The sequence below is a fragment of the Trichechus manatus genome, unplaced genomic scaffold, assembly GCF_000243295.1.
Source record: "Trichechus manatus latirostris isolate Lorelei unplaced genomic scaffold, TriManLat1.0 scaffold00145, whole genome shotgun sequence".
In the NCBI taxonomy this organism is placed as follows: Eukaryota; Metazoa; Chordata; class Mammalia; order Sirenia; family Trichechidae; genus Trichechus; species Trichechus manatus.
This window is the reverse complement of record NW_004444081.1, coordinates 6527193-6553076: the sequence shown is the minus strand read 5'-3', so window position 1 is coordinate 6553076 and position 25884 is coordinate 6527193. Positions and strand designations below refer to the sequence as shown.

The 25884-nt window shown below is 40.5% G+C and overlaps 1 protein-coding gene across 5 annotated transcripts; it reads left to right on the top strand.

Moving 5' to 3' along the window:
* Positions 1-2069: 2069 nt before the first annotated feature.
* Positions 2070-23972, top strand: TADA1 (transcriptional adaptor 1). Of its 5 annotated transcripts, XM_023740028.1 has the most exons (9): positions 2284-2355; positions 3409-3469; positions 7522-7613; positions 7869-7934; positions 11739-11836; positions 13239-13448; positions 15125-15276; positions 20664-20826; positions 21258-23972. In XM_023740028.1, exons 2-9 carry the CDS (start codon positions 3465-3467, stop codon positions 21408-21410), a joined length of 939 nt encoding a protein of 312 aa, XP_023595796.1. In that variant the 5' UTR covers positions 2284-2355; positions 3409-3464; the 3' UTR covers positions 21411-23972. The 5 variants fall into 5 exon arrangements, with proteins under 5 accessions (XP_004385827.1, XP_023595794.1, XP_023595796.1 ...); XM_004385770.2 differs by lacking the exon at positions 3409-3469 and having other exon boundaries at positions 2070-2355; XM_023740030.1 differs by lacking the exon at positions 3409-3469 and having other exon boundaries at positions 2305-2355; positions 13244-13448.
* Positions 23973-25884: the final 1912 nt, after the last annotated feature.

The following is a 25884-nucleotide window of genomic DNA, read 5'->3' as shown; positions in this document are numbered from 1 at the left end:
CCGACCCTGAGACCAGAAGAACTAAATGGTGCCCGGCTACCACTACCAACTGCTCTGACTGGGATCACAACAGAGGGTCCTGGACAGAGCAGGAGGAAAATTGTAGAACAAAAAGTCAAATTCACAAAAAACACCAGACTTACTGGTCTGACAGAAACTGGAGGAACCCCTGAGGCTTGACCCTAAGACACCCTTTTAAACTGGACTTGAAGCTATTCCCAGAGACCACCTTTCAGCCAAACCATAGACAGGCCCATAAAATAAACAATAACACTCGAGAGGAACGTGCTCCTTAGAACAATCAATTATACGAGATCAAAAGGGCAACATTTGCCCAAAAGCAAAGATGAGAAGGCAGGAAGGGGTAGAAAATCAGGATGAAAGGAAACGGGGAAACTAAGACGGAAATGGGGAGAGTACTGACACATCGAGTGGGATGAAACCAACGTCATGGAACGCTTTATGTACGAACTATCAGATGGGAAACTAATCTGCTCTGCAAACTTTTCACCTAACGCACAATAAAACAAAAAGAAAGAAAGAAGGAAAAGGTTGGTGGTTTGAACTTACCTACAGGAAACCCTGGTGGTATAGTGGTTAAGAGTTTGGCTGCTAACCAAAAGGTTAGCAGTTTGAATCTACCAGCTGCTCCTTGGAAACCCTATGGAGCAGTTCTACTCTGTCCTATAGGGTCACTATGAATTGGAATTGACTCAATGGCAACAGGTTTGTTTTGGTTTTAAGAGGTGGCTTGGAAGAAAGGCCTAGTGAGAGGCAGTCTGTTTCCGAAAGGTCACAGCTTTGAAAATCCTATGGAGCAGTTTTACTCTGCAAGATGTGAAATCATCATGAATTGAAATACACTCCATGGCGATTTTGTTTTGTTTTGTTATTTTTTTAATTTAACCCCCTATAATGTGAAAAAGTTTTATGCATAAAGTTTATTACAGTATTGCTTTTAATAGGGAAAAATGGAAACAAACTTCAGTCTAACAATTGCAAAACAAGTTATTGTATATATTCTCTCTGTGAGGTATTTAATATGTTGTCATTAAGATTATGATTATAAAGATAACAATAAAACCAAAAACCAAACCCTTTGCTGTCTAGTCCAACTCATGGCTACCCCATGCGTTACAGAGTAGAACTGCTCCATAGGGTTTTCCTGGATGAAATCTTTAGAGAAGCAGATCACCAGGCCTTTCTTCTGTGGTACACTGCTGGGCGGGTTCGAAATGCCAAGCTTCAAGTTAGTGGTCAATCGCAAATTGTTTGTGCCACCTAGGGACCAAGATAATGTGATACTACAGGGAAATGCTTATATTAATATAGTAAAGAAAAAAAAAGATACAAAATTAAACATAGAATATGATTATAATTTATTGGTGAGGGGGGGAGCGTCTCCAGTTAAGTGTTTGTAGGGAGTAATAAGACACTTCTTCTTTCTTTTGTCTTTACCCTTCTGTGTATTTTCCGAATTTTTCGTGATTAAATAATTTACACAACAAATACTTATTAAGTGCCTACTCTGTGCCAGGCACTGCTCTAGGAACTGAGGTGAACAAAACACAAATCGCTGTCCTCACGGAAAATAAGACTGCCTTGGTCAGGTCTGGGAATCTAATTCTAAGGAAAGGAAATAATATTGATACTGTATCTACTTTATGAAAGAGCCTGGGTGGCGCAAGCTGTGTTTGATCCTCTGCTAACCTAAAGGCTGGTAGTTAGAACCCACCCAGAGGCTCAGCAGAAGAAAGGCCTGGAGATCTGCACCTTAAAAATTCCAGCCAAGAAAACTCTATGGAGCAGTTCTATTCTGTAACACATGGTGTAGCCATGAGTCAGAATCTACTAGAAGGCAAAGAGTTATCTACTTTACGAGCCAAAGGGGAAGGTATTCTTTTAGGTAGAAGGATGACAGGTAGAATTCGGAGTTTGTCAATCTAGTAAGAGACGCAAAGAGCTGGGAGCCGCCGGCCTGTGCGACGCTGCAGGCAGAGCAGGGTGGGTGGGTTTAGGTTGGGGGTGGAGACCGAGGTGAAGAGAATCACGTGACTCAAGGGGCGGGAGGAGGAGGAGAGAGAAAAAGCGGCGTTTGGCTCGGCACCATCTTTCCAGAAAGGCGGGCGGAGCCGAAAACCAAACATCTTCGGAGCGATTCGGGGCGGGACAGACGGGAGCTGACTTGGCTCCCAGAGCCCATGCTTTCGGCCGAGTTGGTTTTTTGGTTGTCGGGCCCAGTGGCAAGGCGGTCTGCGGTCGGGCTGCGACTCGCGGAGCAATGGCGACCTTTGTGAGCGAGCTGGAAGCGGCCAAGAAGAACTTGAGCGAGGCCCTGGGAGACAACGTGAAACAGTAAGAGCTGCCCGGACGCGGCCTCCGGGTCTCCGCCTGGGTCCTCTCCTGGCTTCGGGCGGTCGAGACGCCCCCCCGCCAGCGCCCCGAGGCCTGTACAGCCTTGCGTCCCTGCCGGCAGGGCCTCCGGGTTTCTCGAGCCCAGGCCGGGCAGGCGACCCGCACTCACACCCCCAGAGGGGCCAGGTCTCCCTGGTGCCCTCTCGGACCCTGGCGGGGCGGGAGAAGCGTGCTTCACGCCAAGAGGCTTGTTTAGCGGATGCGCGCCCGGCGCCGGGCTGCCAGACCCGCGAGGCCGGCCGGGGCCCAGTGACCAGGAGCCCGACGCGCCCAGGCCGGAGTGGGCAGCGCGCAGGGCGGCCAGCCCCGAGAGGACTTCCTGGAGGCGGAGGGTTTAGGCAGGCCTTGAAGGGCGGGAGGGGAGTTTCTACTGACCGGGGAAAGTGCAAGGTGCATAGTGAATATATTAATTGAGCTCACGTGATATACTAGGCACTATCGGTGGCTGTGAGTCGGAATTGACGGCAGTGGGTTTGGTTTGGTTTTGGTAATTGCAAAGAGCAATGACAGCGCTCTCGGAAGGCAGAAAGACTCGTGTTAAAGTAAGTCTTCGAACGCTGCTAAAATAATAGTGGGATAGCTCACATTTACTTAACACCTTTTAAACACTCAATGAATTATCTCATCCTCACAACAGAGATGTGAAGTTGGTACAATTATCCCCATTTGACACAGCCAGGATTGGAACCCACACTTTCTGATTCCTGACTCAGATGCCTCGTAGGGGCTCTACAGGACCCCAGAGGCACCTAACCAAACCATCACCTAGCGGGGGACCGAGTACGAAATCAGGTCAGATGCTGAATGGCCCAGTGTAAGAGCAATATTCAGCCAATGCCCAAGCCAATTAATACCATAGAAGGAACCTCAGAGTAACAAGAACGAGTTTGAAATTTTTCAAAACATTAATTGTTATTGCAATTTTAATTTTCAAAATTTTAGAAAGCAAATTTTAAGCACTTAAAACTATAATGCCTGTGTTTTTGCTGTTAGGTGCCTTCTGTGGGTTTCTGGACATTTGGAATACTACAATAGATGCTTATTTTCAAATGAGGTTGGTGGGGGAGCAACGTGTTTGGGGGATGCTTTATTTTTCTCCAACACTTCTTTTCATATTCTTTCTTTGCTTTGTATTCTTTATTATGACTAGATTGAAGTTACTTAGTTTGGAAGTCTAGTGTGATTTTTGGAGTTTTTCCTTGGGAGATTTTGGGGTGGCAGAGTTGACATCTTGCTCTTCATCCTAACAAGATACGCAGAATTCCCACCTAGGGTAGTCGTGGCCTAAATGGAATACTAAACAATAAATACAATTCTTAAAGGTTGTTTTAATATTATAAACACTAATAAATCAAGCTTGTACAAAGACTAGAATTAAAGTCTAATCTGTTATTCTCTCATAATTATTTAGTTTTTTAGAAACATTTATTGACTCTCAAAGGATATAATGTTCTGCCTGAAGAGCCCCGGTTGCGCAGTGGTTAAGAGCTTGGCTGCTAACCAAAAGGTCGGCAGTTTGAATCCACCAGCTGCTCCTTAGAAACCCTGTGGGGCAGTTCTGCTCTGTCCTGTAGGGTTGCTATGAGTTGGAATTGACTCGATGGCAATGGGATAAAGTTATCTTTTAATATTCGTGTTTCCAAACAGTCTATTTCCTTGCTTATTTAATGAATTAAAAATTATTAATTATTTTAATATGTAAAATTGGCAACTTTTACTTTTCTTAATTACTGTAGCTTTTTATTTTTGTAATACTGATGGTATTTCCAATTTTAAGGACAAATAGGTGTTTTTCACTGTTACGTCTGTTATGCTTACCAAATATTTGAAAGTGAGTACTTAGTACTACAGTAAATCTGAAGGACATGTCTTGTGTGTGCAAATGACTTTAACCCTGATTAAATGCAGTGGTGACCTCTGTGATCCCCCTGCTCATCAGTCACACACAGGTTTAGAGAAGCCAGAAATGTTGAAGTTGCCCACTCTTCAGTCATTAAAGACCAAAACTGACTAGCAGATGTTGGTCAAATACCAGTGGTGAAGCAGAATTTGGGGCATCTGTAGTGTGAATCCCTACTAACAGCGCTATCAAAATAGGCCTTTGTACCAGGAGCAGTTAATGGTACAGTATTGTTCTGTGTTCCGTTCTTTCGTTGATTTTTTTTCTCTTTTCTGTTCTTAAAAATGCCTCTTGATTGAACAGTCTGTAATATTGCTATACAGTCATTTCTCACATTTTCCTTAAATGTGGTCATTGGTGGTAGGTGCAACGCATAAGGCATATAAGGAGCCAGAATGTGAGTTGTGTGTTATTTATCCAGCTGTCTGAGTGTCCTTTATGCCTCACTGTGTCACTTTGTGTGCCTGTGTCAGCTTCCAGAAAGACAGCTAGCAAATAGCTAATTCACTTTGTATATAGTACCCAGTAGAGCCCTGGTGGCACAGTGGTTAAGAGCTATGGCGTGCTAAGGCTGCTAACCAAAAGGTCGGCAGTTTGAATCCACCAGCTGCTCCTTGGAAACCCTATGGGGCAGTTCTGCTCTGTCCTAGAGGGTTGCTATGAGTCAGAATCAATTCGATGGCAGTGGGTCGTTTTGGTTTTAAAGGTACTAAATAATTTTTCGATAACTTGGTCATATCTCCAATGCTTCCTAGATGTAGTATGACCCACTTACACTCCTCTCCCATCACCCTCATCTTCACATAGGTAGACCAGCTCCGTTTTGGTTTTGTTGAGGAAAACAGCCATTTGTGTGTTAACACAAGGACCAGGATTGGGGAGTAAGTCTTCCAACTGTTGTTAGGCAGCTTTGACCATTTGGCTGTTTCCTCCAGAAAGTTTGCTGTTGGAGAAAGTAGCATTATTTTGGCAGGACTTCCTGGCAGAACCTTGTCATTGTTCTGGAACAAGTTCACATATCCCAAATATGGCTGCATATCTTTTTTGTAAAATAGTGACACAAACCAAAAAACTAAACCAAACCCGTTGCCGTCGAGTCGATTCTAACTCAAGCAACCCTACAGGACAGAGTAGAACTGCCCCATAGAGTTTCCAAGGAGTGGCTGGTGGGTTTGAACTGCCGGCCTTTTGGTTAGCAGCCAGGCTGTTAACTGCTGTGCTGCAAGGACTCCATAGTGACACAGGGATTTTAAATAATAAATTTTCTCTCCTGTTCCTATCCCCTTTTGTTGAACAGAATGGGTTGGGAAAACACCTTTGTTTTTTGTGACACTATTTTATTTTATTCTATAATTGTTCTTGTTCTTAAACAAAAACACAGAAGTGTCCACTTTAGTGGAAGTTATTGCCTGATGAGTGTCTGAATATCAGGGGAGAAGTGGTGCTGAGCTCTACAGCTAAACATGTTTTGCTGTTGAGTGAAATCAGCCTGAAAGATGGAAAGATGGCAGTTCTGTGGGTCTTGGGTCCATAAAGCTATGGAGTTTCTTCCTAAAATAATGCACATGAAACCAAAGTTTTGCATAAGTTAACACACATACTTAGCCAATTTTATCCATCCGTACATGCATACATAGCCAGTTATATACATATGTGCATACAAAGATGACCTGAAGCTAATCCAGGTACGTATAGGAGAAGCCCTGCTGTGGGTTGTAAAAAAGCAACAAAAACCAGTTGCCTTCAGACATGGTGACTCCACGTGTGTCAGAGTAGAACTGTGCTCCACAGGGTTTTCAATGGTTGATTTTTTTGGAAGTAGATCATTAGGCCTTTCTTCCAAGGTGCCTCTGGGTAGACTTGAACCTCCAGCCTTTCAGTTAGCAGCTGAGCTCATTAACTATTTGCACCACCTAGGGATGCTGTTGGTATAAGACAGTGATGAGCAGACAATAAACAGATATACAGATAACTCACATGAGCATGGACTTTAAAGTGATTTAAGAGATCTACTGAGGAACTGTTAATTCTGTTCCATAAGGGAGCAGCTTAAGCACCAAAAAAAGGGACGTGGATGTGAAAAATCATATATGTTACTCCTTTTTCTAATGTTGTTAAAGTAGAAAAGGTTGAATCTTTTTTTTTTCCCTACCAGATAACTAGTAATTTTTATTATTAGTGGTTGGTTTTACTTTAAAAACTACTAAGTTTCTTATATCCAGGAGTATTTTCTTTGTGGTGAGGTGTTTAGAAACCCACTACTTCAGCCATTTAGATTAAAATTTGAGTTCATTATAAGGGAAAGACATCAGACCCAGAATCAGTATTAATGACCACTCCCACCCCACAAAACACATTCACATTTTGAAATATAAATCTTAAATGTAGGATTCTAGGGAGTGGGTCTTTTAGAAAGGTGACAGTGAGGAAGGAAAGGTACAGCTGTGGCTTTGGCTAATTGAACCATGAGTATGACTGTGTGATTGCCTGTAAGTCCTCTTTTAGGGAGGACTTCCCTTCCTGTTTTTTCTCTTGGTTTTCTAATGTCCTGGTAGCGCAGTGGTTAAGAGTTCAGCTGCTAACCAAAAGGTCGGCAATTCGAATCCACCAGCCACTCCTTGGAAACCCTATGGGGCAGTTCTGCTCTGTCCTGTGGGGTCGCAATAAGTTGGAATCGACTTGACGGCAATGGGTTTGGTTTTGGTTTAGGTTAAGAGTCCCTGGGTGGTGCTAAATGGTTAACACGCTTGGCTGCTAACCGAAAGGTTAGAGGTTTGAGTCCACCCAGAGCTCCCTCGGAAGAAAGGGTTGGAGATGTGCTTCCGAAAACTCAGCCACTGAGAACCCTATGGGGCACAACTCGACTTTGATACTCATGGGGTCATCATGAGTTGGAATCGACTCGATAGGAAAAAGGTAAAAGATATGGTGTGACAAAACCCAGAAAAACGCATTGCTGTGGAGCTGATTCTGACTAATAGCGACCCTGCAGGACAGAGTAGAACTGCCCCATAGGGTTTCCAAGGAGTGGCTGGTGGATTTGAAGTGCTGACCTTTTGATTAGCAGCTGAACTCTTAAGCACTATCCCACCAGGGTTTCATATGGTAGGGAATGCAAAATTTCTTCCCTGGGAGTTTAAGCAGGTAAGGTGAACTTGGGAAAGAAGTAAAACCTGTGGTTGTTAATGTTGTTTCTGCCTCTGCAGATACTGGGCTAACTTGAAGTTGTGGTTCAAGCAGAAGATCAGCAAAGAAGAGTTTGACCTTGAAGCTCATAGACTTCTCACACAGGATAATGGTAAATAATTATCTCGGAATTTATTTTACCGTTCTGAAGTTTTCCCAGATTTGCAAGAAGTTAGTCTTTTCGCTTTAAAAAACGAAAGTTTTGGCTTTAGTGGTGTAATGAGGTTGCCTTAATAATGAGACTGTTTTAAGAGTAAAGAATGTCAGAGTAGGGAACATCCAAACCCTTACAAGCTAGAGTAAAGTGATGGTTTCTTTACATTTTGAGTATTTTGTATTTGATGTGTGGTACTGTTCCCTTTTTCAGTCCATTCCCACAACGATTTCCTTCTGGCTATTCTCACGCGTTGTCAGATTTTGGTTTCTACACCAGGTAAGGCAGTTGAAATACTTCCTGTGTACGTCATTTGGCAAAGCCACGGGGTACTGGGCCTTAGCTTCCTTTAACAGACACGTCTGCCAATGAAATGTTCTTTGAACTGCTTAGAAGAAAAATGTTACGTAGGTACACCATCTTTATAGAATTTTTTAAAGTAGATGATTTCCCTATGCTTACATTGACTTTTGGTCTTTACTCCCCAGTCAGCTGGATTTTAGTTTACTTAAATAAACAAGAAGTGAGAAAAATGGGAGGTCAGGATGAAGAAGCTGAAGGGAAATGAAGAGAGGGAAGGTGGTGTTAGGAGAAAGTGTTCGATAGATTAGGGGAGATGGGTTACTTGGGAGGGGAAGCCACACCTGTGCTAGAAATCTGGACTTTCACTTGTATTCTTAAGTAAGATATTAGCACCTGGAAGGCAGAGTTTCATACTGTTGATGGTCTAGTGTGCAGCACACCATGTGTATTTGGCAGATTATTGGTGGAGAGGAAACGGTAGGAGATAGTAATGCTTAGCTGTCACTTGAACCTAAAAAGGTACAAAGAGAAACACTGGCCCTTTTCTGCTAAAGTTCTTGGAGCGTAAGTGGCAGATTAAGTTACCAGTCACCTCTTTCAACTGTCTTATTTTAGTCAGTTTAGTCGACAAATAACTTATTAAAAACTTGCCTCATGTAAGATTTCATCCTGGGCTTTTGTTAAGGACTTGGGTTCACAGGTCCCTCCTGCTGTAGATTAAATTGGATTTTTTTTTTTTTTTTTTTTTTTAAGGGGCCAAGGGTGATTCCTGTGATCATTTCTCAAAAGCCCATGTTTTGCCTGGAAATGGCTGGTATTTTGTATCATCCCTCTCTGCTAACCTCTGCTCTGTAATAAGGAATGCTCCTAAAGCCTAATCCCTCCACCCTTAGAGAAGTGGTCATCAGTGGAAAGTGAAACAGTGAGCACTTGTTTATGGATGCAGGTGTTAGAGGGTAACCACTGTACATTCTCACACTATGCCATATTTTTGATGTTCTGTTTATTAAAATGGACTTCAGTTATACCTTTTTTATGCCCAAAATTAGATCACAAGGAGGATCCACTTTGTAGTATAAAATTTAATTTGATCAGAAAAGCCACCATTTTGAGGATTAGGTCTTTTTAGGTGGCTATATTCTAAAGTGCCACAAACCCAAAAGGTTAGTGGAGTAATCAAAAGAAAACCCCTGGTTGATAAAGAACTAGGTTCAAAGTTTAGGTTTTATCACTAGATTAGATAATGCAGTTAACTACTTGGCAGTGAGGGAGGCAAGGGTCTTAGCTTTCACATTTGTACAATAGGAACAGTCATACCTATCCTACAGGATTATGAAAGAGGAAATGAAAGAACATATAAAAAGTGCTTTGAAAAGTAAAAAAATGACAAACAAATACAAAGTGGTATTAATGATTCTAAGTGACTGATTTTAGTTAAATGGAAACTTTTGACATTCTTGAATGTTTGTTTCTGGTTATTTAAAAATATATGAAGAAACATCCCATTGTGAATTTAAGAGGTTATTTCTCCATCAACACCCAAAATATATCTCCTCAAAATGAAATTAATATGTGCTAGCAACGAAGAAATGCTTTCTATTAAAAGTAAAATATAAGTCTTTCTACTTATAATAATTGTGGATGGATTATTTTCTGTTTTTCTAAGCTAGGCAGGAAAGATGATTTTAATAACATTATTGAGTGACTGCCGTGTGCTAGATGCTTGGCGTGCCTTGTCTTTAGTCTTCACAGCAACCTCGCAGAGTGCTTTTACAGTTAAGGAAACAAAGCAACAACTTGCCGAGGCCCTTTCCAGCTAGGAAGTGAAAGTAGTGGGATCCAGACAGCAGTCCACAGGCCATAAAGCCCTCCTTCTTGTCGGGGTTAGTCCTTACCAGGCCGGGCTTCCTCACCCCACAACAGCAGCTCCTCCGCTCTGATTTTCAAGGCCTGTTTTTGCCTCGTCCTCTGCATGTTCAACCTACTTTCTCTTTTCATCACCAAACTTTCAGCTTCATTTATTAGAATAGGTTTCTTTGGGAATCATCTGATATCGACTGAGGATATTATCAAGTGAGATCTGGTGTGCCAAAGACATTTAAAGTGATGGAGACTTCCCAAACAGGTCTCTTAATTGAGGAACTTTGGACATTTTTTCCCAAAGCTTTTAAAACTTGTTCTTTCCCCAACGTCAATATTGCAATAATGTTTTGCTAGGATTATGGATGATTTTTTTTTCCTTTCTTAAAAAGTACTTTTTGCTTATATTTTTCAAGTGTATTACAATGAGCTTGTATTACTTTTTTTTTTACATTAAACCATGATTTAAAAAAAAAAAAATCGGTAATACAGATGGGCTTATAATGAAAGCCACAGCTTTTCTCCACCCCTTTACTTGTGCCCAGAAGCAGCTGCTTTTGTTTTTTGTTCTTCTAGTCAGACCTCCATAGCTCCTCATAGTAGGCTTAGTTCTGTTTCTGGATTTACTGTCTTTAGACGTTATCTGTCTTTTGTCTCATTGCTCTGTTCTTTGTGATTTCCTCACCTCATATCTTTCAGCCTTTCTGTTCAATGCATTCTTTAATTCAGTAATTTTTGTAGTATCTTCTTGTTTTATGGATACAGATCTCAAATCTCCTTAAGGATACCAGTGAGAAGTCTTTCAAAGTCCTCTTTGGTTCCCTGAGTTCTTTCTTTTTCCTAGGACTTCTATTTTCTGTTTATCTGGGTCTTTTCTTATCCTCAAATGTCTGGTGATTCATTGCTATCCTTTTCATATTAAGAATGAATCATAAAAAAGTTGCCTGGAGGCTTTGCTTTAGGGTAAGCTGACAGAAAGCTAGCAATTAAACTGAGGGGCCCCCAAATGTCAGCAAGTAAAGAACTTTGCTTTAAGGTGCCAACATCATACCAACTACCTTAGTTCATCCTAGAAACTTTGTGCAATTTAACTAGAGAAAAGTAATCCATTGCCTCCCACCCGTGTAAATACTGGGCTTCATGTCATACTGTGCATGGCAGTGAGTAGGGCTAGCTTCATGGGCTTGCAACCAGAGGGGCCCAACACTTGGTTTAACGCTCTGCTGTTGTCTCACATTTTCATTTTGTACTGCGCGCAGCATATACGTAGCCAGCGCACAGGGTGAGGGAAGGGGTTGTGTGGATGACTTTTGAGTATAAACCTTCCATGAATCTTCTAGTTTTTAGCCTTACTGATTTCTGCTGGTTTCCACTATACTCACATTCTCCACATCTAGATTCTTTGTGGGTTTTTACGAATCAGGTTGACTTGTTCCTGCCGCATTTGCCAGCCTTGTTTGCATAGCCTAAGTTACAGCTTCTCTGTGCCTTCTTTGTAAGTCAGCAACCTTTTAGCCCTTCCAGGACATTTGTTCAGTTGTTATCTTGTCTTACACTCATTTTCTTCTTTATCTCTGTGTTGTGGATGTGTGCCGTTTGTCTTCCTCTACTCATTTTTAGTAGGATCTTGGAAGGGAGAGGAGATAAATATACGTGCTTAGTTCACCATCTTGAACTACAAAACTCTGTCCTACTCTTACAATAATAATGATGAGCAAAGCAATCACCCAATAAACATTAATTACAAGTAGAAAAAGCAAAAAAAAAAAAAAAATTCCTAAAAACAAAAACAATAATTTTGGTTACAGCTGAAAAAAATGTGATTTGAGAGAATTTATAACTTTTTAGAGACAAGACTAGAAAAAGTTTGAATTTAAGCATTGTTATTTAACTTAGGATTGTTATTTTTCTGTCTCATAGAGGGTGCTGGATCTTTACCCTGGACAGGAGGCTCTGCAGCCAAGCCTGGAAAACCCAAGGGAAAGAAAAAGCTTTCTTCAGTTCGTCAGAAATTTGATGTAGGTTACTCTCCAATAGATCTTAGTAATGACTGAGTTAAGTGTGGTATAACCAGCTTTAGTTTTTAAAGGAAAATTAAACGACTGGTAATAGCATTGAAACAAAAAGGGGAATGATTTTGGGAGAAAAGGTGTTACTGTAATTGAAGTTGGTAAAGGCGTCAAAGGTTGTGAGTCCCAGCTGTCTGCATTTTTATAGTTCTAGTTTGTTCTTGCTTAAGTACTAACATGTTATCATTAATATCCAGTGATTTTTCAATGATTCAAAAGCCATACCAGTGTTCTTTCTCCTCTTAAATATTTTTCTTGAAAGAAAAACATTTCTCAGATTGAATGCTTCTGTTCCAAGGGCCTGGGAGGCCCGGCGACTTCTGGCAGTACCCCAACAATCCGTAGGTGGGCCGCTGAACCTTCAGGGAAGAGTGGAGATACCATGAAGACATTTGGCAATAAAATTTGTAAACATTAGAGTAACTCACTTTTTCAGTTTATATCTAGGGAAAGAGGTTTCTCAGAAGCATCCCTTTTATGGGTTTGACTGAATTATTGATAGCTTTATTGGTTAACTCAACAGACATTTGTCTACTTCCACCTTTTCTCTTTTAACCAGTAATAATAATAAACCTGGATGGCATCATCATCTCCAGAGAGACATGCTTGGTTTAAAAAGGCATGTTCAATATAAAATACAGTTTTATACTTGGAGAATGGAAAAACAGCACATTTTGTTTTTATAATACAAGCTTCAACAGAACAAGCCTTTTTCACTGTAAAATCTTGTACTTTGGATTTAAGCAAAAGCTGACTTGAGCCTATCTCCCACTGATGATGGATGGAATACAGATGAGATATCAGAATCTCCCGAAGGAAGGCTGAGGTTTTATGGGTGAGAAGAAGTTGAGAAAAAGCTTAACTAGTCTTAGATAGGTTCTGTGTTGAGAATTTTAAGTAGAAAATAATAGTAACGGAACAGTTACACTATCCAACATTATCTTGGAATATTTGTTATTAGATCTGTTATATTGGTTGATTAGGCTTTTTAGTGCTTAATTGAAGCATTAATTATATAATTATTCTTTCAGAGCTTAGTTATATCTCCTCTTCTATAATGATTATTTTTAGCATATATTCTGTGATCACTAAGATACTAATTGAATAAACTACCATGCATACTACCATTATTTCCTCTTGATTCATGCCTTCACTAATTACCATGTAATGAATGTTAATTTATGATTATTTGTTGACGAGTTACTTTTTTTCTGCCATGTGGTATAGTTTTGGGGTTTGTGGGGTCTCAAACCCAATATGTGGGTTACTTTTGTTTGTGTTTTATTATTGGGCATTGTAATGAATAATTTTTGAATTTTTTTTTTGTTTTGTTTTGTTTTTTTACCTCTAGCATAGGTTTCAGCCTCAGAATCCCCTCTCGGGAGCCCAGCAGTTTGTGGCAAAGGATCCCCAAGATGATGACGACTTGAAACTTTGTTCCCACACGATGATGCTCCCTACCCGAGGTCAGCTGGAAGGGAGGATGATAGTGACTGCTTATGAGCATGGGCTGGACAACGTCACCGAGGAGGCCGTCTCAGCTGTCGTCTATGCAGTGGAAGTTAGTTTGCTGTTGGCAGAAATAATTCTACAGATTGAATGTGATAAGCTCGTGTTTGTTGTTTAAAGTTGATAAGGCAAGGAAAGAACTAGAATGTCACTCTGATCTCATGGGATTGTCATTGTTAGAGTTGTTACCTTCTCAGGGAGAAACACAATCCAAAGGATCGCCTTCAGTGAACATACTAAACTTTTCAGATAGGTTACTTGATTTAGTGTTTAATTTGTCAACAAGGGAACAGTCTTTAAGGAAAAAAAGGAGATGGAGAATCCTATAAAAGTCCGTTGTTTTTGCTGGGGTGTATAACGTTGGAGGAGCGTTAGACTTGGCGTTTGAGCAGTGGGACTCTAGTCTCTACACACATGGATTCGTCTCTTCGCTTTAGTCATTTAGTTGACAGAATGTATGTTGAGGCGTATAGGATGCAGGTATGATCAGGTGACCTTGGGTATGTCCTCTCAATTCCTTGGGCCTCAGTTTCTTCATCTGTACCTCAAAGATAATAATAGCTGTCTTAGGGAGTTTTAAACATTAAACGAATTCTGTATATGAAAACCCATTATAAATTAAACATTGCTGTCCTGTGTAAGGTGGTCTCATTGGTATAGTTGAAACCCCTGCTCAGCCCTGGCTCCCCTGTTACTAATGGTCATCTGGGACTAGTCCTCCTCTCCATTTCCCTAGACTTCTCCATCCCTCTCTTACGTACTTACCTTTCATAAAGGTGAAGAAAAATTAAGTACCTTTTTTTTTTTTTTGTATGTTTTTTTTTTTTGGTGCTTATTTCCTACATATGTTTATGTAGCTTTTGAAGGAGTCAGGGTGATACTAGGGAATATTTGCACACTGTTCTCAGGCAAGGATTTTAGTAGATTGGGCATTCTAACCAATGAATACCGGACCTGGGAACTTTTTGTTCTGTTTTTAAACCAAGTTTCAAGGTAGTCCGCCTCTTTTAAAATTTTATTTATTCCTTCATTTGACTTTTACCCTATTTAAAGCTATCTGAAAATCATTTTTGAGAGAGAGAAGCAAATCTAGAACATGAAAACCTCTTTTAAATTTCATGTAGAGCAGCACATTTTGAATAGAACTAAATAAAAATGAGCATGCCTCCCTCTTTGCTGCATCCTCCTGCTCCTCTGCTGTGGCCCTGGGCTTGTTAGTGAGCATTCATTGGGTTCTAGCATGTGCCAGCCTGCCTCACACCTCCATCCACTAAATGCCACTTAATATTTTTTGGTTATCTTTGGAGTTTTATGATTTACTTTTATTATTTTTTTAATTTTATTTTGTTGAGAATATACACAGCAAAACATGCACCATTTCAACCATTTCTCCATATACAATTCAGTGACATTGATTACGTTCTTCGAGTTGTGCAGCCATTCTCATGCTCCTTTTCTGAATTATTCCTTCTTCATTAACATAAACTCATTGTCCCCTAAGGTTCCTATCTAATCTTTCAAGTTATTGTTGTCCCTTTGATTCAATATAGATAGTTGTTAAAAGAACATAAGGCTCAGGGCAGACATTTTTTACTAGTTAAGCTAAACTATTGTTTGTTTTTTAAGAAGACTTCAGGGGATATTTTTGGTTTAAGGTTTAAAGGTTATCTCAGGGCAGTAGTTTCAGGGATGATTTGCTCATGGTAATTTTCTTTCTTGTTTTTACAGAATCACCTTAAAGATATTCTGACATCAGTTGTGTCAAGAAGGAAAGCTTACCGGTTACGAGATGGTCATTTTAAATATGCCTTTGGTAGTAATGTGACTCCACAGCCATACCTCAAGAATAGTGTAATAGCTTACAACAATTTAATAGAAAGGTAATTGAAGTTTGTGATTTTGCTTCCATCACTTATGCAATAGACCACTGTTAAATAATTGCTTGTTGTGTTTCCGTGAGTACCTTTGAGAGCAGTACAATTTTATTTTCTTAAGTTCCATCCTTGCATGATATCTAGTGAGTTTATTCTTTATATGAGGAGTGACATTCCAGGGTTTGGCTGCTGCATGTGGGTTAACATCAGTGTGTGCCCCACACTTTCTGAGGTAGGTGGCGGCTCCCTTGGGCAGCACCTGCCTGGCAGGAAGTGGGACTGCTCTTGGTCAGAAGCCTGGCCTGTGATTGTTGGGCTCAGGTTTCTTGATGGTGAAAGGATTGCTAAGTGTTCCTCCAGGCCCTCCTCTGGCTGTCCCGGCCATAGCTCGAGATCGTGGCCAGGTCAGGCATCACCAGATTGCTCCTGGCAGCCTGTCGTGCAGACCTGGTCTTTCAGCTCTGTGGCCTCTGTGCTGGGGTCCCTATCTCTCATCCCGAGGCCTCCCAGGCCCTCCCTTATGTCCCTGAGTCACCCCTTTAGGAGATGGCCTAGATGACCTTCACCTGTGTGTTGTCTAGCCTGACCCCTCCACAAAAAAAGATTTAGTCTGAATGTTAAGCCTTTGGGAAAGAAAAAAACAGTAATACATTTTTCTTCATGGTTAATGAATCTTTCTGCATGTTTGGCTTTGTGTATCTGGTAAGTTAGGGAGAAAACAGGTAAAGAGATGACGAGGAGGCACACAAGTTCAGAGAAAAAAGTATGATTGGGAGGTTTTGCGGGAGAGATGGTGCTGAGGAGATAGCAGGAAGGGGGAGAAGGCAGGAGGTGTGATAGAGAAAGGAGTGGAGGAAAGCTGAGAGGAGGGTCGAGCAGAGCAGGTGGTGTTGACACCACATGATGAGGGTTGTGCTGGTGTCTCGGTGCCCATTTCACAGCTCTGAAGACCTTGATAGGGTCACAGGACTGTTTTGAAGAGCACCATAGCTTTCCTGTTATAATGAAATGTGCAAAGACTTGGAGGTAGAAACCCAAAAGGGAACAACACGCTCAGTATTTCTTAAGCTGAAAGAACTGAAAAAAAATTCAAGCCTTGAGTTACAATATTGAAGGGTTCTATGGGCAAGATACTGAACAACACAGGAAGCGTCAAAAGAAGATGGAAGGAATACTCAGAGTCGCTGTACCAAAAAGAATTGGTCGACAGTCATCCATTTCAGGAGGAAGCATATGATCAAGAACGAGTGGTACTGAAGGAAGAGGTCCAAGCTGCACTGAAGGCATTGGCGAAAACCAAGGCCCCAGGCATTGATGGAATACCAGTTGAGTTATTTCAGTAAACGGATGTAGTGCTGGTAGTACTCACTTGTCTATGTCAAGAAATTTGGAAGACACCTACCTGGCCAGCCAACTGGAAGAGATCCATATTTGTGCTTATTCGAAAGAAAAGTGATCCAGCTGAATGGAGATATTATTGAATAATATCATTAATATCACATACGTAAAATTTTGCTGAAGATCATTCAAACGCAGTTGCGGCAGTACATCGACAGGGAACTACCAGAAATTCAAGCCAGGTTAGGAAGAGTCCATAGAAGGAGGGATAATCAATGCCAGTGTCAGATGGATCTTGGCTAAAAGCAGAGAATACCAGAAAGATGTTTATCTGTTTTATTGCCTATGCAAAGACATTCGGCTGTGTGGAACATAACAAATTATGGATAACATCGCAAAGAATGGGAATTCCAGAACATTGTGCTCATGAGGAACCTGAACATAGACCAAGAAGCAGTCATTTGAACAGACCAAGGGAATACTGCGTGGTTTAAAGTCAGGAAAGGTGTGCGTCAGGGTTATATCCTGTTACCATACCTATTCAGCCTTTATGCTGAGCAAATAATCCGAGAAGCTAGACTATATGAAGAAGAATGTGGCATCAGGATTGGAGGAAGACTCATTAACAACTTGTGATATGGAGATGACACAACCTTGCTTCCTAAAAGCGAAGAGGACTTGAAGCACTTACTGATGAAGATGAAAGACTACAGACTTCAGTATGGATTACATCTCAATATAAAGAAAAAAAACTTCATAACTGGACCAATAAGCAACATCATGATAAATGGAGAAAATATTGAAGTTGTCAAGGATTTCATTTTACTTGTATCCACAGTCAACATCCATGGGAGCAGCAGTCAAGAAATCAAACAATGCATTGTTGGGAGCAAGGGAGAATGAAGAAAACCAAAGACACAAGGGAAAGATTAGTCCAAAGGACTAATGGACCACAACTACCACAGCTTCCACCAGACTGAATCTAGCACAACTAGATGGTGCCCAGCTACTACCACTGACTGCTCTGACAGGGATCACAATAGAGGGTCCCAGACAGAGCTGGAGAAAAACGTAGAACAAAATTCTAACTCCAAAAAAGACCAGAGTCTGACAGAGACTGGAGAAACCCTGAGAGTATGGCGCCTGGACACCCTTTTAGCTCAGTAATGATGTCACTCCTGAGGTTCACCCTTCAGCCGAAGATCAGACAGGCCCATAAAACAAAACGAGACTAAAGGGACACACCAGCCCAGGAGCAAGCACGAGAAGGCAGGAGGGGACAGGAAATCTGGTGATTGGAAACCCGAGGTTGAGAAGAGGAGAGTGTTGACATGTCGCTGGGTTGGTAACCAGTGTCACAGAACAATATGTGTACTAATTGTTTAATGAGAAGCTAGTTCTGTAAACCTTCATGTAAAGAACAGTTAAAAAATAATAATAATAAACAAGGACTACTAGCATACAACAACAACAAAAAAATCAAACAATGCATTGCATTAGGCAAATCTACTGCAAAAGACCTCTGTAAAGTGTTAAAAAGCAAAGTTATCACTTTAAGGTTCACCTGACCCAAGCCATGGCATTTTCAGTCAGTTCGTATGCATGAGAAAGCTGGAAAATGAATAAGGAGGACCAAAGAAGAATTGATGCCTTTGAATTATGGTGTTGGTGAAGAATATTGAATATACTATGGACTGCCAGAAGAACAAACAAATCTGTCTTGGAAGAAGTAGAGCCAGAATTCTCCTTAGAAGGAAGGATGGCGAGACTTTGTCTTATGTACTTTGGACATGTTATTAGGAGAGATCAGTCCCTGGAGAAGGACATCATGCTTGGTAAAGTAGAGGGTCAGGGAAAGAGAGGAAGACCCTCAATGAGATGGATTCACATAGTGGCTGCAACAATGGCCTCAAGCATAACAAAGATTGTGAGGATGGTGCAGGACCAGGCTGTGTTTCTTCGTTCTGTTGTACATATGGTCTCTCTCTGAGTCGGAACCGACTTCAGGGCACCAAACATAACTAACATAACATAGTAAACTGGGTTAACTTTAGATTGCTGTATTTGTTGTGAATATTTGTTGTTTAAATCTCATTCAGGCACCTGTTATCTGTTTGAGAGTACCTGTTCTCATTTGTAAGTCATTCTTTTCTAGAGAAGAACAGAAATACAAATGAAAGTGGCTCCTTGTAATGGGTGAATATTGGGAGCAGTGTCTCTGACACTGGCAGGGCTCCCAAGCCCTTTTCTCTGTTGGTTGGTTCCTGTTAGGGCTTCTCTCAGTGGCGTCACTAGGGTTGGTGTCACTCAGTACAGTAACTCATGGTGTCACCCCCTCATGGACCTCCTCCTGTACCAGACCATACAGAATCCTGAGTAATGTTTTTTGTATTAGTGTTACTAGTAAATTATAATTCCCGTATATCACTGAGTATAATGGCAATATTAATGACATAAACAACTAGTAAAATTAAAATTACACCTCTAAATTACAATATCATATGCCCAGCCTACATCTAAATGTATTTACATTTACATAGTTTCATATGGTTAAAGTGAAAATTCGGTAAGAAAACTATAGAATTTGAAGTAAAACCATTTAAAACTATATCAAAATTAGGTTCATTTTAATGTTAAGCTTTAGTGTTACATGAGGTACATTACTGGATTAGGTTTGCATAATCAGTAATGGCCCAGATAAGGTAGAAGTTGTAAATAAATACATATGGAAATATATTCATAAACGAAATAATACTATAAAAATAAACAGGAACAAATATACAAGCATTTCAGCACTTGGTGAACATCTCAACTAAATATGTGATAAATATAGTTGTAAATTGCTAAAATGTAATATTTCTTAGATTATATGAATACTAACAAAATCGTAAAATTTTTCTACATTGAATTACATTATTAGTTATAACATTAGTAGTAACTGAACAGAAGCCTTTTTTGATTTTTCTCCTTTTCCTTTAATTACTACATTCTCAAAAAAGTTATGATATAGGTTCACAAGTACTAATTACCACAATACTGTAGCTAAAACATCAGAAAATTTGACAAAATCAGCGACTATAAAAACACTGGCGGCAAGGAAAACAACAGCGTGCTTGTGTGTGAGCAGATGAAACCATGTGATTGGAAACGTCTTTGTCATTGAGTAATGATGACAGCTCTCACCTGAGCGCATTAGAAACTTCAGAGTAAATAAGCATAGAGTTTTAGCCTTGTAGGTATACTGATACATGTCAGCTGGGCTTATGAAAAATGTTTTTGTTGTAGCTAACTGCAGCGATATTTTTATAAAAATAATAAATTTCTGCTGAAACACTGCACAAAAATTTTATAGACGGTCATTTTGGTGTGACCCCTTCTGACAGTGCCACCTGCTGCGGTCTGCATGCCCTACACCCCTCTAGTGAAGCCACTGGCTTCTCTAACAGGGCTGCTTTTGTCTGATGCCTCAAACCCATGCTGATGTTCCGCTCTTGCTTTCCTTCAGATTACTTCCTCAGCGGCTTTTGTTTTACCTCCTTGTATGTTCCTCAGACTGTATAGATTGTCTCCTGTTGTTCATGATGGAAAACTCATGGCTGACTTCCCAGCTTGTGTTGTATCTGGGTTCTATTTTGGGAAAATTGGCAAGATGTGGATTAATTCTCTCCATCCTCTGTTTTTACCTGTTGCTTCTTTTGTGCTGTATTTTCTTGCTCTTTATTTCTGATCCTGTTGTCTCCAATACTGTTTACCTTCCTCTCCAGTCAGTTGTTTCCAATTTTATATACCTAATTAAGCTCTTTAAGGGGCAGGACACAATTTTGATTCCTCCTGAGCTTAGTAAATATTTTAACATTGTGGAGGGAGGAGGGTCAGTGTAGTTGCACTGTATTTTTGGCTGCCTTTAAAAATTAAAACAACTGGTTAAATAATTGGATTTTGAATTCATTTTACAGTTTTTAATAAATTGTATTCTAGCAGCCCACTCCTGTTGAATTTATTCAGTTGTCTCCATCTTAGTTGCTAAGAATATTTCTGAAATTTTTTTTTTTCAGCCCTCCAGCCTTTTCTGGTCCTTGTGCTGGTCAGAATCCAGCTTCTCATCTGCCACCCGATGACGCCGAGCAGCAGGCCGCGCTCCTGCTGGCGTGCTCTGGGGACACGCTGCCCGCGTCTTTGCCTCCGGTCAACATGTACGACCTTTTTGAAGCTTTGCAGGTAACTCTGGGTTCCTTAAAGGTTACGTAGACTTATGCATAGTTTAAAATACTTTTCAAGTCTGCAAAGATGTTCACTAGCTTTTTTCACTTCTTGGCTTTTTTGTTTTTCAGTTTTTATTGTTATTATAGCTATTAACACGAGCCTCATTTTTCATATCCTGGACCCTTGAGTCCTTCATAATTCACTCTCCTCAACCTATCCACCCTCTCCTCTCCCTTCCCCAGTAAAAGAAAGAAAAAAAAATTCCCCTTGTTCCCATTTCAGAACCTTGTTATGTCCTTTTTTCCCTTGTTACCTAATTTGGGGTTTATGAGGTTCTGACTTTTAAGATGGTGCTGTCTGTTGTGTGAGTGCTCTGTTGTATTTTATATGTTGAAAAAGAAGTGCACTGAAGTATAATTGGCAACATGCTAATTTTTAAATCACAGGTACACAGGGAAGTAATCCCTACACACACTGTGTATGCCCTCAACATTGAAAGGATCATCATGAAACTCTGGCATCCAAATCACGAGGAGCTGCAGCAAGACAAAATTCACCGTCAGCGCCTGGCAGCGAAGGAGGGGCTTTTGCTCTGCTGAATTAGGATTTGAGGGTGTGGGTCCCTCAGCTAATTGATTGATTATTGAGAATTGAATGTTTTCTGGGTCCACATTTCAAGGCTGAAGTGTATAGTGTATATATAACCTTTCCTATGGAAATGTGACTGAGTACATTTTGTGTTGCTACTGTGAAGCCATTAACATAAACCTGACTTTGATAATGACCCATATCTATGTGTGTATGTGTGTATGACTTCAATTATGGGAACAAGAACTGACAGAGTTCTGGAGATGTTTAGGCATCTGGAGCTTAGCATCCTATGGCCTGCAGGTGAGGTGGATGACATCCTAGAAGAAAGAAGTTGTTACCACGTAGTCCCCATGATCAGTAGGACATCCACATCATATACTCTGTATCTAGCAAGTCTACAATTTTTGCTTTTCTCTTACATTTTGACTGAAATAACCTACAAAGTGTTAAAAGTCAGATACCTCCCTGAGTGACCAATTTAATTTTTAATAGATATAGGTAGGCCCCCCAAAATTCATCATTACAACTTACAGAGAATATGACTTGGCAATGCTATGTTAATAGACAAAGTCCTTTCTTTGCATTAAAAAACAATAAAAGTAAAAATCTTAAGAGTGCAATTAATTAACCTTATAAAATGTCCTCCCTTAACTCATTTCTTTGATAGCTTCACAAGAGTTAATAAGACTTCGACTAGCAGGTTCGTCTATTAATTATTCCTATAGAATGTTTTAAGAATTAGTTACAACCAGATTGGATTTGTGCTTGGTAATTCCCATCTGTCTACCCTTTCAAGTTATAAAGTGAAAGTAATACACATTTCACAGTGTTACTGATAACTTTTTTTTTGAAGAGGTATGTTGCTGTTTACTGAAGATACAGTGTTGGTGGGTAAATTAGAATGTATAGATGGATTTGTGTAGGTCTAAATGTATATATACATATGTATATATGGTTAAATATTTGGATCTGTGAATTTGATTTCATACTTTAAATGTGACAAATAAACCTTTTGGGAGAAAACAATGTTTTTGTTTTTTAAAGTAAATATATAAGGAATACTGCCTTCTACAGAAATATGAAAAGCCCTGCTTTATGAGATCTTGGCAGACTTTTCAAAAGACTGTAATAGATGAGAAAGATTACAAAGCAGATTCCAGTTAAGATGTGCCATTTCTTCCTTTTGTGATGTATGTATTAAGACCAAAAAGAAAAACAGTTTCAGTTCTTGGCACAAGTCTGAAAAGCTTTTAGAGTTTTAGGTGAGGCAATATTCAGTTTTTAAGGTCTGGAAGAATCTGAACCAATGTCCAATGGTTATTTTGGACTACAAACACCTGCACCCTAATACTGTCCAGGAAGTATGTGATGTGTTACATTTCATGGGCTCTGTAGATGAAGTCAGCCAGGAGCCTCAATCATGGCCTGCTTCTCTAGTGGTCTGTATAACACACAGGAAAGTCCAAACAAAAGAAAATTTCCTCCTACTCCCTAGACCCTGCCTAAATCCCTGAAGTCACCTCCCTGGCCCGTTAGGCCTGGTAACAAAGATCACAGGATACCAGAGGACTCTTGCCTCATGTACTTCAGGCTTAATGCTCTAAACTACTGAAGAGACTGCTCTCTGCTAGTTTTCCTCAGGAATCCACTTTCTAAAGTGGGGAGATGGGGTTGAGGGCAGGTCAAGAAGGTAGAAAAGAGTAATATTGAAGAGAATTTTCAAGAGAGCTCCTGAAAGGGACTTGAACTCTTCTGTCACCAAAGGTTGGCTCCAACTCCAGCTCCACAGCCAGCTGGGATCCTCAGTACAGTCTCTTCTGTAACAAAGTTCCTAAGAAACCCTAAGTGTTGTTTTATTATCAAGAATTAGTTTTAGAAAATAATTGTTTCAGTGAGGAAAAAAGTGGTAGAAACCAGGTAATTTCAATTGGGATAAAGCTTATTTTTCCTATAGGAATTTCAGTAATAACTGCCTTTTAAACTTACTGCCTTCAAGTCAATTCTCATAGTGACCCTACAGGACAGAGTAGAACTGCCCCATGGGGTTTCCAAGCAGCAGCTGGTAGACTTGAACTGCCACTCTCTTTGGTTAGCAGCTGGGCACTTAACCACTGTGCTATAGGGGTATCACTGCAAAAACCAGCTTTCACAAGGCCTTACTTTGCTGGACACCATGAGGACCTTCTCAGCACATATTCTGAACACCTTTAGCATATATTGTGATCAACAAAGCACAAAGCTCCTCACTCTTCCTCCCCTCTGTTGCCTGAAGCGATTGATCGAGATGTTCCTGATCAGATTTCACAAAATTGTCTTCTGATTACTCTGACCATAGATAAACTGCCTGTGTCCCATCATGTCTTCAGCTCATACCAGAATGCCTCCGGGATATAATGGGCAAGGAAGCTTGGTTTTAGGGGTTAGACTTAAGAGGGTATGGCTAACAAGTTAGTTCAGCATTTAATTCTGATGGCTTAAAAAGGAAAAAGAAATGTTTATTCTTGGAGAGTAGACTACTGCCTATTTGAGTCTATGGGCATGGTGGCGTCCCTGGGTGGTGCCAATGGTTAACTGAAAGGTTGGAGGTTTGAGTCCACCCAGAGGCACTCCAGAAGAAAGGCCTGGCAATCTACTTACAAAAAAGTCAGCCATTGAAATCTCTGTGGAGCACAGTTCTACTCGGACACACACGGGGTTGTCCTGACTTGGAGTCAACTCCACAGGCGACTGGTAACTGGTGGTTGTTGTGTACCCGATTCTGACTCACAGCCACCCCATAGGACAGAGTAGAACTGCCCCGTAGGTTTTCCGTGGAGTGGCTGGTGGATTCAAACAGCTGACCTTTTGATTAGCAGCTGAACTGTTAACCACTGTGCCACCAGAGCTCTGGTAACTGGTTTGGGCATGATAAATTGTCAGGACTAATTTCACTGAAAGACCACACGTAATTTCATCATGCTTTCATTTTTAAACAAATTTATGAAAACAGGATATCCTCTTCTACCCATCAACTTATTAGCATGTTTTCACTCATTTTAAATTAACACCACTTTTTGGGTTTCCTTTGTGTGATTCTGTAATGCACCATCCCGGAGAGCACCCAAAAACATGATTCTTGAGGAAAAAAAGCTATTTATACAAAACAATTTCCCCTTTTTAAGCCAGTTTAAAACCACACATTGTTTTTCTCCCCCGTCTTCAAAAACACGAGCATTACTTACACTGCCACCCCACCGACAGACTTGATCCAGGGGTGCACCATACTGGCACCAAACTAGGTGGGGAATAAGATGTAGCCAACAGCTTGGAAAGTGACTGTCAGCAGGTAAACAATAAAACCACCATAGCCTATTGTCTTTATTATCAAAGTTTATTGTTGGGGTGAGTTCCTATCTACTGGGGAGTACAACTATGTCTCAATATGTGCTATAGTAACTCTAGGGTAATAGCCATTCTGCAAAATAGTTGTACTGGGGCTCTGTTAGGCCTATAGATCGTCATTAAGTCAGTGGAGAATGAGCCCAGAAAAACCCTGACAGTAAAGCCATTACTCTAGAGAGTTCCAGTGCTATGCAACCTGTAAGGCATCATCTATCAGCTGCTGATGAGACTCAAGGAGTTGGTGGTGGAATGACACAGGAGTTGAGTCCATTTTCTACTCTTCTTGGCAAGACAACTATGGTTCCAACGTAGGAACCTGAAATTAGGTCTTGTAAAATCCTTTAAGCTCCCAAAGCAAGCAAAATAAGACAAAGAGGAAAGGGCCAGGAACTAGGGCAGAGGAGGATTAAGTAGAACTGGAGGGAATGGAAACTTCTGGAATGGAAAGTAGCTGGGTTTAGAGGCCATCTGAGATGACAACATAATACAGGTAAAAGCAAATGGGGAAACAACTCAAACATTCAGTTATTCAGACACCAGAAGTGAAGTGAAATTTCTCCCTTTGTGGGGTAGGTAACTAGTTTTAAAAATACCAGAACAGTGAATCACTAACAAGGAAATGAGTACCTGAGTAGAAACTGGTGCTTCAAGATGCCAAGAAGAACTTATGATACAGAGGTGAGCTGAGTCTACAGGAAGAAGTGGTTACGGTAATCTGTTATGCAGATTTGATACTGGAATGACATTTCTAGCAATGGCTTTGTCCACGAGGTTCTGGCATATTTTTGTAGCACAGTTTTGAAGGAATGTTTTCATAACACTCGACTTATGTGGGAATGCAAATTACTGTAGTGTAAAAATTGAATGCCCCCTCCCCCAACCTATATCCAGCAGGGTGGAAGAAGTCCTGAAATAGCTGTGGTTAAAGGTCCAAGCCTTCCCACCGCCCTTGTGATAAAATTATGAAAGAAATTAGCTGAACAAGATGAATCAATGGGCCTTATACCAAGTAGACAGCAGATAATTTATGGTGACTTCTTCTGCAGGCAGCCTGAGAAACAGAAGAGCTTGTGTGCTAAATGCTGCCCTATCATTAAATAT

Bases quoted from the DNA above. Each gene is read 5' to 3' on its own strand.
- TADA1 (XM_004385770.2), top strand. From the start codon at position 2,282: ATGGCGACCTTTGTGAGCGAGCTGGAAGCGGCCAAGAAGAACTTGAGC. The intron at 2,356-7,521 runs GTAAGAGCTGCC...CTGCCTCTGCAG, and splicing joins CTGGGAGACAACGTGAAACA to ATACTGGGCTAACTTGAAGT. The intron at 11,837-13,238 runs GTAGGTTACTCT...TTTTACCTCTAG, and splicing joins CAGTTCGTCAGAAATTTGAT to CATAGGTTTCAGCCTCAGAA.